We start from the raw sequence: 20,004 nt of genomic DNA, 5'->3' as shown, positions 1-20,004 counted from the left end.
AAGAATCTGATACACAGCGTCCTGCTAACGTCCATAGATGTGCTATTGACGAAAGTTTGTTTTCAACATCCTTCTCCCACATCTGCTTTCACAAACAGCGATAAGACGTGTGACTCTGCTTGAAAGGAGATCGGCGGATGTCGTATCTTTGGCGATGGCGTGGTCATTGATGGGTTTTAATTGAATCCGCCGAAACCTAAGCCAGGCCGAGGCTTTAAATTGCCTTTCAATTAGGTGGGGTGTCAGTCGAACTTCTCAAAGGAGATGTTGCGTTGCGGTTAAACAGAAGGAGGGCCGGGTTTCCTAGATTCACTTTGCTTAATCAGTTCAGTGATATCTGGTGTGACATCTTGCTAGCTTTTGTCAATTATGCTGCAAGAGTAGTTATTTTGATTGAACAGGTTGCTCTATAAATCCCATGTTTTTTATAATGTTATAATGTTTTTATTGTGTTAATTAGCTCAATTTTTGGAGTTATTATTACTTAATAAAAACAACCCAATTGCAGTATGATTGATATTAATTTGAAAATCTATGAAAACAGAGTTATCTGGTGGTTGAAGAGATTCCCCCTTCCATGTTAAGCACCTTTCAGTGTCCATAAAAGTGCTTTATAAATGTAACAAATTATTATTATAATTATACATTTTTATATTTAATTTGTTTGCAGTTTATGATCAACTTTTCTACAACTACAGATGCTTAACCACCCTTTCCGATAATAGGATATCATTGTACATCATTTGTTTAACCTAGTCTATTGTTTACTTTAATGAATAAATAAATTATTTATTAAATTAATAATTAAAATATTCTTTCTAAATATCAGATAATTTTTTTACACAGTAAGGCCGTGTTCAGACTTGACGAAGCTGCTAGAGTCTGTTTTACATTATAATCCTATTGAGTAAACAGTGTTTTGAAAAAATGTCCTGTGCGTCTTTTATGTTGAGAAAAGTTCAACTTTTCTGGAAAAAACACCCTACATCAAGCTCCTTTTCACAGCTAACCATTGACAAGTGAATAGTGTGTCGTCTCCTTAAAAACATGCGAGGGAGGTGATTGGTCGAGCAAAAACAAGCTCGAAAAAAAAATGGCGGCCGAAACGCTGGTTGGACCATAGTTTTGTATAAATAAAAGCTGAACTTTCACTTTCAATATGTTTTGAATACATTTCTATCGGGAAATTTGTATTATAGTTTTTAAATATGTGATTAGTTATTGCAAATACGTTTCTGTTTATAATTCAAATAGACTTCCGTTACACTGCCTATCTGTTTCTCTGGGCTCCCTTTTTGCATGGACACAGCCTCTGAAGTCATGGCGTTCGGTTGCTATTTGTAACAAGACCCGGCCAGCGTTTTTAATTTACTAAAAAAACGCTTTTGTCAACTTTTTCTAATCAAAAAAGACGTCAAGTGTGTTCATGGCCTTACATTTTCGTGTTTTTAAACGTTTAGTTTCCCTTTGTTCTTCTTTTGAAGCAAGTCATGATCAGACCCTACCACAAATTTAGCCAAAAGTTCAACAATAACGTAATAAATAAATTGCGAGTTTTACTTGAAATCTCGAAAGCTGATTTCTTTTGTACCTTGCAGCCAAAGTGATTTGCTCTATTTAACAAATCGTTCTTTTGAATCCGTGTATTTGTTTTATACTCTCGTTTCGTTTGATCGCTTTAGATGATCAGTTTCATCCAAAGATCTCCGAATAAATGATCTGAATCAATAACTGTCATTTATACAATCATAGGAACAAAGGGCGCTCGGTTGCGCATTATTAGTTGGAGCGAATGCATTTGTCTGATGTAATGATGATGGACAGGTTATTTGCCGCACCCTTTATTTCTTCAGGGTCTACTGTACAGATGTACCGTGGGGTTTGCCGGGTCTGTTCACCCCCCCACACCTCCTTCCCGCTCGCAGAGTTATTTATCATAGTTCGTCTAGTCAGTGCCACTCTCGACACCGCTGTTATTAATGAATATCCACTCTGCCGGTAATTCAGTTTAACCTGTCTCCCTGCATTCATTCATTCTACTAAAGCATCCACAGGACGAGTTGAATTGAGGCTGGGGGGTGTGAGTGAGTCATGCGATTTACTTTATACTGAATCTTGTGCTTGTGTTTTTATATAAGCGTTCACTGCCACTGTGTGCAGAATTCTTTTGCATTGGAGAAAAATCCTCCTGGCTTCACGCTCACTGACCTTTGACCTCTTTTGCAGGCCACGTAACATGGAGCCCGTGTGCACGATCCTGCAGGCTCAGATCCTGAACTGTTACAGAGAGAACCGCGCGCAGACACTTCAGTGTTCAGACCTGGCCAAAGAGTACATGCAGTGCATCAATACTGCCAAGAAGGTATGAAATAATAAATGTATGAAATAATAAAACCCCACTCCTGAATTTGTAGTGTTTATAATGTCCATATAAGAAGGATTTAGGTAATTGTTGTGGTACTGTATACAGATACATTTTATTGAGTTGACTTTGCACTATACGCATTACACCATTAAAAATACAATACACTCTACTGTCAGTTTACTATTCTACATTTTGCATTTTTACTTTATTCAAACTCATCCAAATAAGTTTCAATAAGTCAAGTCAACTAATTTCAACTTTTTAACTTGCAACGTAATCGATCAAAATTTGACTTGCAAAGCCATTGACTGTGTAATTATAAGAAATATAAATGTAATAATAATTTAAGGTAGAAAACATTATAGATTAGTACTGAGTCAAGATGATCGACAACTTGTTTTCATCTCAGTGTTTTTCTTTATCTTGTTGTATGAGAATTGCATTTTGAAGATGCTGCGTTCACTTCTTTTAAATAGTTTTACTTAAAAAGGTCTCCTTATCATACATACCCTGTTTCACAACACCAAGCTTATAATAACGATTCCTCATTTAAAGGGACAGTTCACCCAAAAATATTTTTGTTATCTTCACTCGCCCTTGAGTGGTTTCTGTATACATGTCTTTGTTCTGATGAACACAGAGAAAGATATTTGGAAGAATGCTTGTAACCAAACAGTTCTTGTCCACTATTGACTACCATAGTAGGAAAAATGACAATGGCAGTCAAAAGTGCCCCAGAACTGTTTGCTTTCCTACATTCTTCAAAATATCTTATTTTGTGTCTATCAAAACAAAGACATTTATGTGTCCCTGGACAACAAAACCAGTCTTAAGGGTCAATTTTTCAAAAATTAAATTTTTACATCATCCGCAAGTAGAATGAATACGTTTCCATTCATGTGTGTTCTGTTAGGATAGGACGATATTTGGCCGAGATACAACTATTTGAAAATCTGGAATCTGAGGGTGCAAAGAATCTAGATATGGAGAAAGTTGCCTTTAAAGTTGTCCAAATAAAGCCCTTAGCATATTGCTCACAAAAATAAAGTTTGAATATATTGACGCTAGGAAATGTACAAAATAACTTTGGAATACATTCCAAACGGTAAAACTCATCTTATAACTCTTGGGGAGTTGTAGAATGAGCATATTTCCCCCAAAAAGTGGAATCTTCCTTTAAGACTGGTTTTGTGCTGCAGGGTCACATATACAGATTTGAAACAACGCGAGGGCAAGTGAAGAGTTTCAGTTATGGCTGAATTGTATCTTTGACCTGTCGTGTATGATTTTGCTGGAATTTACATCATTTAAATTAAACCTCTGTATAGATGAGTATATAATGGACCCTGCGATTTTGTTTCAAACAGAGATGGCGCTATAGATGCTTTTAAAAATCACGTTTTGAATAATTTTCAAGTGTTCCATCCCAAGCATTTTTAACACAAAGTGTACAACCGTCCTACAGAACTGAACCTGACCCCACGACAGTGCTTTTGTTGACTAGTTGACTTCAGACAGTCAACAAAACGCTTTTTCTTTCAGTCCACAATCACGTGTCGGTGCGTGGCGTCCTCTCTGATACACTGTTGCTAAATGGATACTTTTGAAGGTATTAATTCTTCTGAAGTTTCTCGTTTTGATGTTCGGTTGTAGCCAGGCAACCGTAGAAAAATGGCTTCACTCCATCACACCCCCCAGTTGCAGGGACCGTGTGTGTGTGTGTGTGTGTGTGTGTGGACGGGGTTGCTGGCTCACTTGTGCACATTGCACTCAGGGAGTGTGTGATAATCACTGCTATGGCAACGGCTCTCAGTACCAGGATGTGGATCTGGTGTGTTGGTGGAGGTTTATCCCTCTCGCATCCTCCCCCCTCCCCAATTTCTTCTCTGTGTTGGTCTATAAATCCTCTCTCTTCTTTCTGTGCTATATAACTGTTGAACGCAGGTGTCGTCAGTTGATTTGTACTCGCTTTAATTGTGATTATTTAGCCCAGCTACTCAACAGTAAATATTATTTTTGTTTGGCCAATTTTGTTTTCTTCTCTGGTTTTTGCCTAGAGGATGCTTATTAATAATAAAGGTTGTTTGATCAAGAGGTTTTGTTTGATCAAGCGCGTCCGAATGCATACGTGGAGTCGCACGCTGCGTCTTTGTACGCTCAACTTTCACAAAAGCAGAGAATAGCTATTGCAACAAAAGCACAAAATCCCGATCAATTGTGTTGGTTTGCAATCGATCCTTATTCTGCATGCACAGACTCTATTTTTTTTTTTTTTTGCTCATTCAGTGAAATTCCCCAGCGCTCATACCTGCTGAATAGAAAGACTCGATATTAATATGACGTATTTCTTCGGAAAAATAAAGCCTGTATGTCTTTCTTTCCTCAAAGCAAGACTAACTGAGAAGTAAACAGAATATCTGCTCTTTTTGCACGCAATGTAAGTAAATAAGAACCCACTCCTAGGCTCCACAAAAAATGACAAAAAAGCACCATTACAGTTTCATTAAAATCCAAACTACTGTGTGATGAAAAGACTATCTCTCGTGTCTTATTTGAGATGCACCGCTGCAGGGTGGAAATCAGAGGTGATGTCTTCACCTTTATGGTGCTTTGTTGTCCTTTCTCGAGTTTTTTGTAGGGAAAAGCGTGACACATAAGTTTTGCCTAACATCTCTTTTTGCGTTCCACACGAGGTTTAATTGAATCAAGGGCGATTAAATAATGACATACGTTTGATCTTTGGGTTAATTATCAGTTTAAAATATAGATGTATCAGCTTTTCAAAAGGAGGTTGGTCAGCTGTGGATCATATATTTTTTGCCAAGCATTTGTGTTACCTGCCAATATTTTAGAACAGACGTCTCCGCTTGGAAGGGTGAAATAAAATGCAGTCAACCTTGTTATAATCTGACTTCATCTAATTAGAATCCAGCCATAAAACGTACGATAAGCAGTGACATTTGCTGCAATGATTTAGCCACATTTTGGTTTTATATGAGGAAACGCATGTTATATATTTACATATCAGTTGAATGACGTGAAATCGGGGGGTTGTGGTCTTTGCATATTGACAATAATCAGGACCGTATGCTCTGTCTGATTGATTCTGGTTTAAAGATGGATTATGACGGTACTGGCAACCCAAATTGTTGATGAGTTAGGTGCATTGACATGAATTTATTTCATTTACACACTACTGTTTGAAAGTTTCGTAATATAGTATTATAGTAAATAGAATATATTAAATATAAATAATTACTAAATTAATTTAAAATATAGCATCTATAACTTAAAATTTCTTAATTCATTTGTAAAATAATTTTTATATTATATCAGTCAAGTGACCCTAAACTTTTGATCTGCACTTTAAAAAAAAATCCTGTAAAAAAACATACATTTTTAAATACTGTAAAGTAACATTACGTATGTTTTTCTTTTGACTTTGCAGTCTTTTCGATAGTTTTTTTTTAGCATATTTCAACTGAAATTAAAAATCTGTAAAACCTAACGTTTGGATTGTTTGGTGTGTTTATGGTTATGTGTGTGTGTTGAAAGTCCTTTAAGTCAACAATTTCTTACACCATTTATTCAATATCGAAAATATTTAGTCTTGCGTGTTCCTTTTTAAAACACAGATCAAAGACAGCGCTTCTCATTATAGCAGCTCTTTGACAGCAGTTAGAGGATTCAGAAGCCCTTATTAGAGAAACTCTCTCTTGCGCTTGACATACTTCACTTTGGGAAAACCGCATACCCGGGAATGAAAGAAGACTGAGGGAGAGAAGTGGAGAGAAAGGCCTGGAGCAAACCCTACGTTCTCCATTTGAGGGGATGCTTCTTTGGGCATTGTCTGGGATAATGACTCCGAAATTGGCTGATTCCTCCACCCTGCACCGGGATTCTCCAGTCATTTAGGGCCAGGGCCAGATGCAGCGACTTTGATGGGGATTGATGGTTTGAGCTTCCTTGCAGTAAGCACAGAAACTGAGAGACGGAGAGAGAGAGAGACGGAGAGAGACGGAGAGAGAGAGACGGAGAGAGACGGAGAGAGAGAGAGAGACGGAGAGAGAGAGAGAGACGGAGAGAGAGAGAGACGGAGAGAGAGAGAGAGAGAGAGAGAGAGAGAGAGAGAGAGAGAGAGAGAGAGAGAGAGAGAGAGAGACGGAGAGAGACGGAGAGAGAGAGACGGAGAGAGAGAGACTGAGAGAGAGAGACTGAGAGAGAGACGGATAGAGAGAGAGACGGATAGAGAGAGAGACGGAGAGACAGAGAGATGGAGAGAGAGAGTGCTCTGTCTCTCTCTGTCTCTTTTTCTCTTTTTCTGTTTATATTGAGATGTGTATATATATATATATATATATATATATATATTTTTTTTTTTTTACTTATAGACTTTTCATTTTATTCTATTTAATTTTTTATCTTAATCTGTATTTGTGCATGTTTATATTTAATCTTGTGCTTTGGCAATGTACATTTTCTTTTATCATGCCAATAAAGCTCCTTTGAATCTTGAATCTTGAATCTTGAGTGCATTTGACTGTCTAGTAAATTCAGTCGTGTTTGTAGGCAACTTATGAGAGAGAGAGAGAGAGAGAGAGAGAAAGAAAGAGAGAGAAGAAGGTTTATGTAGAATGTTTATATTTCATATTTCTGTGCTTTGGCAATGTAAAATCTGTTTAACAAATTCCAGTTGAATCTTGGGATACAGAGAAGATGAAAACAAAGAGAGAGAGGCAGAGAAGGGGATAGGCTAGTTAGTGCTGGATTGATGCTGCGGGGCGGCAGGGGCTGTTGTGTCAAGACTGAACTTTTTGAGAGGCCGCCCCAAACTTTTAATGCTGTTTCTTCAGAACTAAATTTGCCCCCAAAGCTCCAGCCCTGTAATCAGCATCACTGCTGGCTCGAGGGCTTAATGCCCCACGTGTGTGTGTGTGTGCTTGTGTGTGTGTGTGTTGGCAAGTGTGTCTATCTGTGTGTGTGTGTGTGTCTCTCTCCGTGTCAGTTCAGACCAGGTTCAGACCAGGCTCCTGTAACCAGATGTTTCAAAGCTTCTGTCCACATAATGAAAAGGCAGCAGAGCTCAGATGAACAGTAAGATTCTGTTATAATGAGGCCGCATGGTCAGCATGAGACGGTTTAATGTGCTTTAGTCAATAATGTCGTTTAAATTATTTTCATCGGAAACTGTTTTTTGTCGCAAAGCTTTTGAATGTTCTGTAAGATGTCTTAGTCGTAGACTTCTATTATGGCCGTCTATTGGTTAAGAATCAAGGTTATTGTAGTTTACTTAAACCATTACAACATGTCTTTCAATCATACAAAATAAAGGCTTAAATATTTTAGGGATGTAACAATATTATCGATCCCGTGTTATCGCAATAGGAAAATTGTCTTAATATTATGGTGGTCACATGACTGTATGAAACGATAGATCATCTGGGACTAACATGGAGAATGTTAGAAAAAATAATAGAGATAATAGCTTTGGAAGGTCCATCTGGTGCAATTATTTTGTAAAAGGGATTTTAGGTCATTTGACCAATAACATACTATAATTCATACCTCTGATCAACAGTTATGATTAAAGGATGAAGAAACTTTCCAAGTCATTTGTCAATTTATATACTGAACGAATATCAAACCGTGGACGTTATACCGATGTATTATCGTACAGTGAGATGTTGATATGGTTACATCCCTAGTAAATGAAATACAAATAAATTTACCTATACAGCATTTTAAAAAAGAAGAAAGAAATAATTACATGACAAAAGCAAAATTACGAGTACAAATTATAATTTTGTATTATTAAATACATAAATATACATTATTATAAAATGAAATAATAATTATTACATATATATTTAAATAAACACTAATTTAAAATGTCAATATAACTAAATATTATAGATATCTCTTTCAAACAGGTGGTTGGTTCTATTGGAAAGTTTATTAAACGCTTAAAAGATCAACACAATGCACTATACAAACATCCCTTTGCTTAAACCACTATTCCTACAGTGCATTAGTACATGGGAAGGTAAATGTTTATGTATTTAAAAATATCGACGAAGGATATCTTCAACATTACTAAATATAAACTTACTTAACATGTTTGTATGCACTGTATGGAAATAATGAAAGCGGATAGAAATTTCATTACACAATGATAACAATCAATAATCACAGTACATCTTTTCACGAATCCACAGTTACAATATAAAACAACTGTTGTTTTATGGCTCCAACTAATATTATAAAAAAAATCTGGTTTCACAGCAAAGTCCAAAAAAAGTTGGTTCATATTTTTAGCACATAGTTATCTCAGCCATAGGTTCTGCCAACTTATGTAATGTCCTTAACTAGAGCTAGTAAATTAAATATTAATTTAATTTCTGAAAGTGCAGAACACAAATGTTTTTCTAAGCAATAATGCAATTTTACAGACTTTACAAAGGTTTTCATCTTCAAGGGCTTTTAATGATTGAGTTAAAAGATGGAGCGTGAATTAGGTTACTACGTTGGATATAGATCTGTTTTTTGCCGCTATTATCAATATTAATGATTACACAGACAAATATTTTTTTTCAAACTTATAAAATGTATACTGGGGCAATGCAGTTCAGTTTTATACTGGGGAACGTGCCTTAGCGACGCCCCTTACTTCACTCCTACATCCTATCCGGCACTGCGATCATGATACATGTCACTCTGATCAAACAGAGTTCATTTCTGACCAGAGCTGCTTTACTCCTGTAAGATGGAGAGATGCTATCTTTCTTCATTAGATTGAGTCTGAGGAACAGACTGGTGCTCCAGGGCCTTCCCATGATCCCCCACTGTGGCGACTCCGAGCCATGTGTGAGCGTGTGTTCGATCCAGTGTTGCTGGATTATTGCGTGACAGCTTGTTATTTATTTGGACGTAAAACGGGACACAAATGCAATGACTGGCAACAACTGCAGCACCCACTAACAAATAGTCAATACCAGCGTGGCCCAAGAGGGCATCGACAGCCTGTTAAAATAAATGGGTCATTCTGGAATAAATTATCCTGCATTAGGCATCAAATAAAATGTTTCTGTTGTGTGCGATCGCTGGGTCTGAGCTAGCACAATATCTGTCTGGCTTTTCAATGAGAGGAAAGAGAACATAGAAGGAGATTGATGGAAAGCTTAAAGTGCAGAGTTGACATTGGCACAATAGATTACATTTACATTTATTCATTTAGCAGACTCCTTTGAGAGAGCAAAATTGAGAGAGCTTTTAACATTTTTTGCAATAAATAAATGAAAGCCTTATCATTTTATCGTCTTATGATGTGCGTATAAAGATGCATCAGATGTGCTTCTATTTTATGATAATGTATTAAATGCCAAATCAATGTTAAAGATGCAATATGAAGTGAGAGATTGTCAATAGAACATAGAAAATAAGTAAATAGAACCACTATGCTAATGATTTGTTTTCATGTTTTGGCACAAAGAACAGTGTAATTCAGTTTTTGGATGTACTGTTGGACAAAAGACTTCCAATGAATCTTGATTTGCTTCTAGCTAGTTGGTTGCACTGGGCATTACACATTCTCAAAAGCATTTGATTGGACAAAAGTGTCTGTGGTGCAAGATGAGTCATCAGTATTTTTGCTGTATTTCGGACACATGCACCCGGCTCAAAGTTAACTTCCGATCTCTGTTTGGATATAATACAACAATTTGTATTGCATTTCATTTCATTTCATTTATATTAATATTCATTTTTATAAATATTTAATTGTATATTAATTGTAATAAATACAATTTAAAATATTCAACATAAATTGATTCTTTGCGGAGGTACCGGAAGTTAAGTTTGGTCCACGTAAGGTTTATGTTGTTGCCGCTGAAACGTCTCCGTTTCAAGTTATTTTAGTTTTGTTTTCTGTTTTATTTTAGTCTTAGCTTTTGTAATAGAATATTTAGTGTTTATGTTCATTTCTAGTTTAATTTTTACAATTTTTGTGTGGCTATATAGTTTGAATTTATTTTTATTTCAGTTTTAGTTTTTACTGTAGTTGTTTATTTTCAGTTAATAATATTAGCGACTTGATTTTTTGTTTTATGTGATAAAGTTTACGTTTTTCAAATAATATTTAGTTTTTTTAAGCGTTAATTTAATATTACACTTCACTACATATAACTTTAAAGCATAGATTCAAAGCCACAAAACTACAATTCTGATTGGAAAATTTCTAAATTAATAACAAGAACCTTTGATATTCCCATTATTGCTCACAACAACAGACTTGAATGGACCAGCTGTCACAAAGCTCATCATTTGCCATCATTTCTAGCTGATTCCTTTAAATCTCTCCCAAACTCTGCCTTTTCCTTTCCACCTCTCTCGTTCTTTCTGTTGTAGGTGCAGATCCATCCATTCCACACAGCGGGATTATTGATTTCATTTTCATATTGCTGCGGGTCCCTTGTTGTAAACAACCGTCCCCTCTTTTCAAAAAGTGAATTGATCCTCGGTCTGCCTGTGTTAGAAGAAACCAATCAAAGCGCACACCATTATCTTTCTTTTTCCGAGGCGCTGCTCGTCCCCTCTCTCTCTTTCTTTTGTGTCCTGAAATAATAGCGCTCGCATTGGCAAACAACATCAAGTATAATGGCGAGTTTGTTGGCGGCGCGGATTTGAAAAGTTTCTTGAACGTGCCGCGCTTAAGTGGTTTGAATTCATAGCAAACGTATTGTTCCAGCGGCACATTTACACAATATAATAGATGGCGGGAATTATCTTGTTTGTGATAATGGCTCAGAAAGCTTCACGTGGACGTGCATTTTTGCGCAGAGAAAGACCAAGAGCTTTTTCTTGATTTAATTTCTGTGAGAACGTGTGGAAGGCAAACACTGATTAACACTTTATTGAAATGTATGGCGTAGTCTCTTACAACCTTTACATCGAAAGATACATGTAGGGAGACAACAACATGCGTTAACCGTGAGAGCATGACGCTTACAACACGCATTGACTTTATCAAAGCCGCAAGAAAGAGTGCATTAACATTCATTGTAATCTTTCTGGTCTTGTGGGAAAACTAAGTAAGATATCTTTAAGTGTCTGTGTTGTTGATTATCTGAACATGTGGGAGCGGGCTGAAGAAACACATTAAATGAGTTTTAGAAGCTGTTGTGCTTGGCTGACTGCTTGTCTGTTGGCTGAAGGGATTACCACAACATTCCCGCTTCCTGCCCCTCGTGATCAACTTTGATCAACCATGCATGAAAGCAAAGAAGTTCATTTTCACGTCTGTTTGTCCAACATGTTCTTTCTGTCATAAAAAATCTGGTGTGAAAGTTCTCTGTGTGTTAACCCTTTGAATTGCTATAATCTCCAAAATGGTAAAGTTGAAATCGAACCGGTGTACTTTGAAGATGTAGCCGGTAAATTTTTGTGGTTGAAAATAGGGCAGTCAAACGATTAATCATGACTAATCGAATGCAAAATAAAAGGATTTGTTTACATTATATAAACGTGTTTGTATTGTGTATAATAATTATGTGTACATACATTTTTATATTTATATATGAAGAGTTTGTTTTTTTGATTATGTTATCAACTTTTTATTGTGTTGGTTAGCTGTATTTTTTTGTTATTATGGCTTAAATCAAAACAAACTGCAGTTTGATTGATGTTAATTGGAATGGACAATTAAAAAACATGATTTTTGATGTTCTCTCATTTTGAAACCAAACTCTTCATATAATTAATTTGATATTACAAATATTTTATATATTAATATACATAATATTTCTTAAAAATACATGCGTGTATTTAAAGATACATAATTTTTATACACCGTTCACACACAAATATTATGCTACTGAAAACTTTTATTTTGCATCATATTAGTCGTGATTAATCGCTTACAGCCCTGGTTACAAATAAACAGAAACGGGTTTATGAAAAGTACGTAAAAAAAATATTGTTCCTTACCTTAAAATATATATTTTTTAAGAATGATTTCAGCTGTTGAGTTTTTCAAAGGAAATATCATTTCAATCGCTTATGACTCAACATACAAATTAGTTCATTAAACAAAACGCAAATGTAGTTTCTATGCTTGAAAAAAAAATCTTTGCAGTTTTTATCTAAATGTATTACAAATAATGTTTTTATTTTGATTATCATGTCACAAAGTTTGCTTAAGTTTTAAACAATTAATTTTGTTTCTCTCAGAAAGTCACTTTTATCAAATAATCTAATTTGTTGAAAATGCTGTTTTTGTGTGAAGGGATTTCATCTTGGTGGTAAATCTTCACGCTAGTTTGCTTTTTTTATAAAGGGGGCATTGTTGTGAAAATAGATTCAGTTTGCGTCTATCTATCTGCCTTTACATTGAAAGGATACTGGAAGCAAAAGTGACTACACAATTGGCGCAACACAAAAAGATAGAATCAGAAAAGGCTCGATACACGACTCTTTACAGCCGTAATTCTCCATTCATTCTTCGATCTGTACTTCTCTTTCTCTTCTCGGCTCTTTCAATCGCTCCACCGCTATTGTCTGCACTTTGTGCTATCAAACGGTATATCAAGCCCATTCTGAAGGCTTCATTTTGGCTCAGACGTGCCACATGGCCTACGACCATCCATACAAAGCCCTGAAGCTGCAGTCAGCAGGGAATCAAGAGGCCGGGAACCTGAAACACAATGGCCGGTATGACCTTTCTGTAGCCGTGCAGCAGTCGTGCCCCTGCGCCTTCCCTCTGATAACCCGAGAATCATGTGTCCATGTGGACAGACAGTGTTCTGACAAAAAGCGCTTTGGATTTAAACTCAAGAATTTTTCAGTTTTTGCTTCCGTAGATTAACTATGATAGATTTGCCCCATTTCCCCCCCCTACGTCCCGCTCTCCAGGTGTAATAAAAGTGCATTAGGAATGGCTTTCTTGCTTTGTTACGCCGAATGGATCTTTGTGCCGTTTCCCATTTGGCGCTGAAACAAGGCGGTTCACTTTGTCTGTCTGGTCTCCAAAAAGCTCTCTCCTCTGTTTTATTCTATTGAAGCTGTTAGGAAGAGCGGCAAATATTGCTCAGGCTGCCCATCACTCCATCCACAAAGGCTGGTTTGAAGTACCTCTGCGGACCGGCTTCAAAGCCTGTGATTTTTTTTTCACGGTTGTCATCAGACATCATAAGAAGAGCAACCAAATTGTGGGTTTCTTTACCCAAAGCAAATAGGCTTTTTGTATGGTTTTCTTTGCAGTAGTGTTGCTTTCCTTAACGAATATTGTGACTAAATATCCTCATCAACTAACCTTTATCACGTGACGAAAACGAGATGAGACGCAACGTTTATGCTGGTCATGTGACGATGAGTAGAATTAAATGTATAATCCATATTGTTGACGAATAAAAACGAGACTTAATGTAGTTTACAAAATAATATGTATTATTATGTCTTCTTGAGCCTATACATGTATTTCCCTCTGAGATAAACACTTTACAGCTTTAAGTGTTTTCCTATTTCTTATACATTAATTGAATAAGATGATGTGGATTTTATGCTTGAGCAAGATGAATATGCTTTTTTTAAACTTACTTTTATCTAATTACAATATTCATAAATGACTTTTTTAGATAATAGTGATGATGTCACTAGAGCAAAGGGCATTTCAAGCTTGATGTCCAGAGATGAAGAGGGTAAAGGTCGTGCATATATTCAGGCCTCCCCGCAATCTCCTGTCACACCGGACATGATGTAGTGGCTGCAGAGCTTGGGGTCGCGAAACCCGTCTGACCTTTGAGAAAGTTCTTCTTGTGTTTGAAAAGGCTGGAAAGAATGCACACGTTTCGACTCACACATGTTGTCACGTTCTCAGGAGAGAAATCCATTTTGCTAGTGTATGTTAGCGTACCTGCTACAAAATCATCAGCTGATTTTTCTATATAAATGACATATATCAAGAGGCTAGTAAGGGAGTTATTAATTTGAATGTATTTCAATGACACTTTGGTTCTTTAAGCATCCAAAAATGTCTTCTATGCCATCGCTTTGAATAGCGTTTTTATTTAAGAATGTACTGTAATGTCACCGCGGTATAAATGGACACACGCTGTGATATATTTGCTCATACCGCCTACCCCTAGCAACCAGTATGAAGTCTAACCAAGGTAGACTCTCTTTGAGATCGATTTCCATACCCCAATGAAACTTCCTGCTAAATGAAAGGTGTTTGAAAAAACATTTAGATCTAACCCATAATCACTTCCTATCAATCCCATTAAATGCTTTATTCAGGATGCGCCACTCGCCAGATGTGTTTGCGAGCGCTTCCCCCCCCCCCCCCGCATTTTTGATCACCGGCGTCTGTGTGATTTAACAGATCAGACAGCGCATCAGAAGTGGGTGAAGTAAAATCAGCAGATCTGGCTCTCAGATAGAAGCTGCTCGCTGTCGCCGCTGGCTATTTTTCATGCGAGGAGTTCAGAGACGAGCTCCCTCTCGGCCTTGTTTGTTTGTCTCGTTTGATCGTTCTTCTTCATCTGCTTCTCTCCTGTTTGCCAGCGTGGCGTCTCTCCCTCGCTTTTAACAATGAGAAAGTTTAGACGACACAGCGGAGAGGAAAGCGAGCAGTTTACAAAGCGCAAATGTTTCGCCACTTTTCTGGTGGACATCCAATTTGGCTTCGTTTATGTTTGTGAGGTTGTATTTGAACACGTTTGTCATTTCAGTTTGGAGAGCTGAATATGGTTATGCTCGTACACAGTTCATTTATGAAACATAATGACAGACCCGTTCTATATCAAACGTGATTTATACAAAATCTTTAGATCAAGATTTATACAGAGTCACAACTGATTTTTACTAGAAGATTTGTTGTAATGTGCTGTATGAATAGTAATGAAAGGATTGTATTTACAATAGCAGTGGTTGTTATCTGGCTTTAATGTTACAGATATCCAGAGTTAAAGAAGAGAATTGACTTTGGAGGAGTAATATTTTATTCAGCTGGCGTATATGGAAATATGGTTGTGAATCCTAAACATTGGCATTTCAAATCCAAAGACTGCGGATACATTAGTATGGATAAACTGTATTTTGAAGAACATTTAAAGTGTGATAACTTGCTGAATTACAGTATGTTACATTCAATCTTAGTTTTCAGTTGAAATTAGCCATGTTTTTTAGTAATTATTTTTCATGTTAATTTTAATTTTAATTTTTTATTTGCTGTATAATATGTAGTATTTTTATTACAATTTTAGGTTAATTTTTTATGTGTTTTTGGTCAATATTTTTAGTCCCTCAACTTGTTGAGGCAACAAATATAAAATGCATTTTAATATACTTCAAATAGATTTTACAAATCTTAAGTATTATCATATATTGTACATAAGATTATTAAAGTGCTAAAACTAAAACAATTCTGTTAATTGAAATGAAATATTGCAGCATTTATTGTAAATAGCTTATCAGTGCGGGTCATTCTCTTTTTAAAATGCATGTGCCCTTATAAACTAGTTTAATTGTAGTTTTCTAAAAAAAAAATATATTTGTATGAAAATTTTAATTTAAATGTTAATGTTAATTTAAAGAAAAAATTTGCTTTATAAATTTATAGTATTTTTTTATATATGTTTTTGGTTAACAATTTTAGTCCATTAACCTTTACTTTTTTTGTATATTGTTGAGTCAACATTTCAAATTTGATCATTTTTTATGTTATTAAAGGCCCTGCGAACCGGAAGTTAAGATCTTTTTTCTTCTGTATTTTGACATATTTCCGAGTGAAATGTAATTTCAAATGGGCAAAAAATTGCCGTGGCTTGTGTTTTTTTGCAAATTGATTGTATGTTTAAAACAGCCCTGACAAGTGGAGGGGAGGAGTTAATGGATGCCCCGCCCACACCACTAACATCATTTGAGATGGATAACCACTAGAGGGCGGATTGCAGCATCTTACAATAAATGCTGCAATATTTCATACATTTTTCATATTCTTTCCTATCGCTGATAGTCGTCCGCATACATTGTTTGTGTTATTTGCATCAACCTAAAAGTCTGACTTAATAACTTTTTGAAGTATTAAACGCATTCAGTTATCAAAAAACATTGTGATATCAATTTTATTTTATTGGTATTTTATACCTATTTACAGTATTAAGTACCCTTTATGCCTCTTTTGGTGACATCATACTTTTTAACTTCACATCAAATGTTATATTCTCACCTGAAAAATCTCTCTTAGCTCATTAACTCTTTCATTAACACTGCCTTTTTCTTCCTGCATGCGTTTCGAGGAATCCGTTACGACTGGGACATCGATCCCTCTGCTTTCTTATTCATGTCTTATGTTTCTCTCCCCCGTACCTTCTGACGACACCCAAACCTCTCGCCCCGCCCCGCCGCCATCAACCGCAGGTCAATACACCGCACTGGCACAGTGGATCCTACTGTCGGGTCCATTGTAATTATCTCTATATCCCCACTCTTAGTTCTGCCTCCCCGGCACTGGTGGTTTGCTCCCCGCTGTGATCCGGAGGTCCTCGGGGGGTTATCAGAATCGGATTCTCTGCTCAAACACTAGCTTAGTCTGCTTTCGACCACAGGGAAAGACAGTCCGATCGATAAGGGACTGAGACTTATTCAAGCCCGCTGAGCCGACAATGGGCCGCGACAAAAACCGTAGGAGGCGACCGCTGCGCAGGTTCTTTGTGGGTCTTGCTACGTTGGTATGAGTGGTATTAAAAATCTCTCTTTATATAGCCTGCATTCATGGACTACACCGTGAGCTAAGAAATAACCTCTGAACTGTAAAGAAAACCAATTTTATATTTGTTTAGAGAGTTCTGGGAGGCGTGGGGGCGGTAATTGGTATCAATGCTGAGAGTTGTGACCCGGGCCATTTGTGACTACTGGGTGAAAGACGGTGAGGTTAAACCGGCCCTTGGTGCGTCTGACTGGTTGCCATCAATTAAGTCTCCGTCTTCGTTTCGCCTGCGTTTATGCCAAGGAACCTCAGAGGTCAGACATAGAGTTCTGAAGTAATAGTTCTGTGGATCGCTATGAATGTGAGTGATGTCATCGTATGTCCTCCCTTTCACCGGATTCTCTTTGTTTCTGTGTTCTCTTGTCTTTCCCTGTCCTCCCTCCATCTCCTCTCTGGCACACACCCTCTGTAGTGAGTGGAGAACCTCGTATCACTGGAATTAAGGGTTCTGACCTTTTCTGGGTGATTATTAGCCATACGACGTAACCGCCCCTGATGACTGCACATCTTTACTGGAATGTTTTTTTAGCAGCGTTTTCTTTCAGCACCTGATGTGATGTTGTTCAATATTCTGTGTGGTTGACTATTTGTGAACATCTGTGATATTTTCAACAACTTCTCAGCCAAATTAGATGTGTGGTTAATTTGCGATTAATTATATTAATCATCACATCATGTGATCAATTAGATAAAAGATTTGAATCGCTTGACGGCTCCATTTTTTACATTTTCTGCAAATTCTGCAAGTATGTAAACTAGAGCTGTCAAACTATTTATTGCGATTCATCGCATCCAGAATAAAAGTTTTTGTTTACGTCATATATGTTTTGTAATGTGCATATTAATTTTGTATTTATAAATGAGAAAACATATACTGTATATACTGTATATTTAGGAAAGATCTAGATGTTTTTATTTACAAATTATTCATTAATTATTGACTTAAATTATTTAAATATATATATATATTAAACATTTATTAATTTTTATATTTTTCTTAAACGTATGCATGTATGTGTGTTTTTATAAATACAAGATTAATGTACACAGACATATTTTTGTAACACAAAACTTTTATTCTGGATGCGATTAATCGTGATTAATCATCAACAGCCCCTATGGAAACGTATGAGCCTCGACCATCATATGTTGATATTTCATATTTGATTCCTCCAGAATGTTTTTCAGTATATCACATCTCTCTCTTTCAATCTCTCTCTTTCTGAACAGAATGTGTTGGTGAATCACGGTTAAGGAACGGCGCCGTCTTACCTGTCGCTCTCATTCATCTGTGCGTCTGGTTTTACGGATCGCTTCATCTTCAGCTTTTCTACCCAATTACCATCTGATCCTGTGGCTCCCGGTCGCACTACAGTGTACTGAACAGGCTTTATGTTACAGGATGCAACGAGTAATTCATTATCTTCAACAGCACTGAGAATGAGACTGAAGACATGCAAGGCTTGATTTTTTATAAGAGTGTACTCAGGAAATCCTGATGCTTTTATTTGTCAGGATATTATTTATGCATTGTATTTCATTAAAGCATATCTTCAGAAATGGAGAACTGTAAGCGATGCGTCTTTATTTTTCCTTTCCTCAACCACATCTTGTTCCTAACTTGCATGCTTTATATTTTGTATGCATTTTTTAAAGGTCCAGTGTATGAAATAAGGTGTCATTGTTTCAGACGTTACTATTGTAATGGGAGAATTAAAGGGGTCATATGACACGGCTAAAACAAATATTTTTTTTAGATGTAAAGCGATGTGTCAACACGGTTTAAGGTTCAAACAGGCCTGTATTTTCTACATACCGTGCATGTTTGTATCTCCTATCTGAAACGCACTGATTTTTAACAAAGTTCATGGCTCTGAAAAGCGAGATGTGTTATGATTGGCCAGTTAACCAGTGTGTAGTGATTGGTTGAATACTGCAAGCGTGTGACGGAAATGTAACACCTCTTACCATATTTGGAACATCAGGTTCCTCTTCAATTGTACTGACAGGTACGTCCACCTTACTTGCGTATACAGTTTGGTCTTATAGTGCGTTCCCACCAATCGCGATTCTCTATTAGCTGCGTCATAATCACATCACTACTAGAGCAAGCCCGATGATTGATTAACTCAGCCCGAATTTTCGCCAAAGTTCAGATTTTTCAACATTTGCCAAATGCCCAAAACACTCAATTCGCGCCGTCGGATATCCTATCGCATCTTTGCATTGACACAACATGTAAATCACTCGTGCTTAACACTTCATTCGCGTTTGCATGGGCAACTTATAACACACCAAATACACAGAAAAACACTTATTCGCGCCATATGGATTCTCAAGAACATCGATGTTCATTTTCCACTGAATTATTTCTCAAATCAAGCCACATTAATGTTTTTGAACAAGAACAAAACATAGCGATCGCACTGCCTGTAACCCATTTTCACATAGATGATATCGTTTGCAGCGAGAAGAGAGTTACAGACGTGATTGATCTGCAAGCGACGACACGCTTTTGGTGTCATACACACAAACACACGCGACTTCAATTTGTTGCTTTTGACATGGTCGGGTCTCCCATGTGAGCTCTGGCAATTATGGTGAGATGGCATCACACACACAACCCCCAATTATTCGGCTGACACACACCGCTCGGTTCAGACGGTGTCAGAATACACACACCTCTCTGTCAGACCTAATAAGGTTCTCAATCCATGCTCGCAGGATTGACTTGGGAATTACCTTGTTAAGGATACAGCCGAGCTGAGGCAGGTTTTCTTTGCCGAATGTGTGTACGTGTGGGCGGTCTTTCATAATACACTGTGGAGAGCTTTGTTTTGGGGTAACTGATTCACATCTATTTATGTTTAAATTCACA

At 36.9% G+C, this 20,004-nt stretch overlaps 1 protein-coding gene across 3 annotated transcripts in view; it reads left to right on the top strand.

Moving 5' to 3' along the window:
• Nucleotides 1–18,693, top strand: part of chchd6a (coiled-coil-helix-coiled-coil-helix domain containing 6a) — a 46,247-nt gene extending 27,554 nt beyond the window's left edge. For all 3 annotated transcript variants that reach the window (XM_056733541.1, XM_056733542.1, XM_056733543.1), the window contains 2 exons: nucleotides 2,227–2,362; nucleotides 18,357–18,693. In XM_056733541.1, coding sequence (XP_056589519.1) covers nucleotides 2,227–2,362; nucleotides 18,357–18,380 — 160 coding nt within the window. In that variant the 3' untranslated portion in view covers nucleotides 18,381–18,693. The remainder of the gene's footprint in view (nucleotides 1–2,226; nucleotides 2,363–18,356) is intronic.
• The last annotated feature ends 1,311 nt before the right edge of the window (nucleotides 18,694–20,004 follow it).

Source organism: Triplophysa dalaica, chromosome 20, assembly GCF_015846415.1.
Source record: "Triplophysa dalaica isolate WHDGS20190420 chromosome 20, ASM1584641v1, whole genome shotgun sequence".
Lineage (NCBI taxonomy): Eukaryota > Metazoa > Chordata > Actinopteri > Cypriniformes > Nemacheilidae > Triplophysa > Triplophysa dalaica.
The sequence above is the reverse complement of the archived record's forward strand: the minus strand, read 5'-3'. Positions and strand labels throughout refer to the sequence as shown.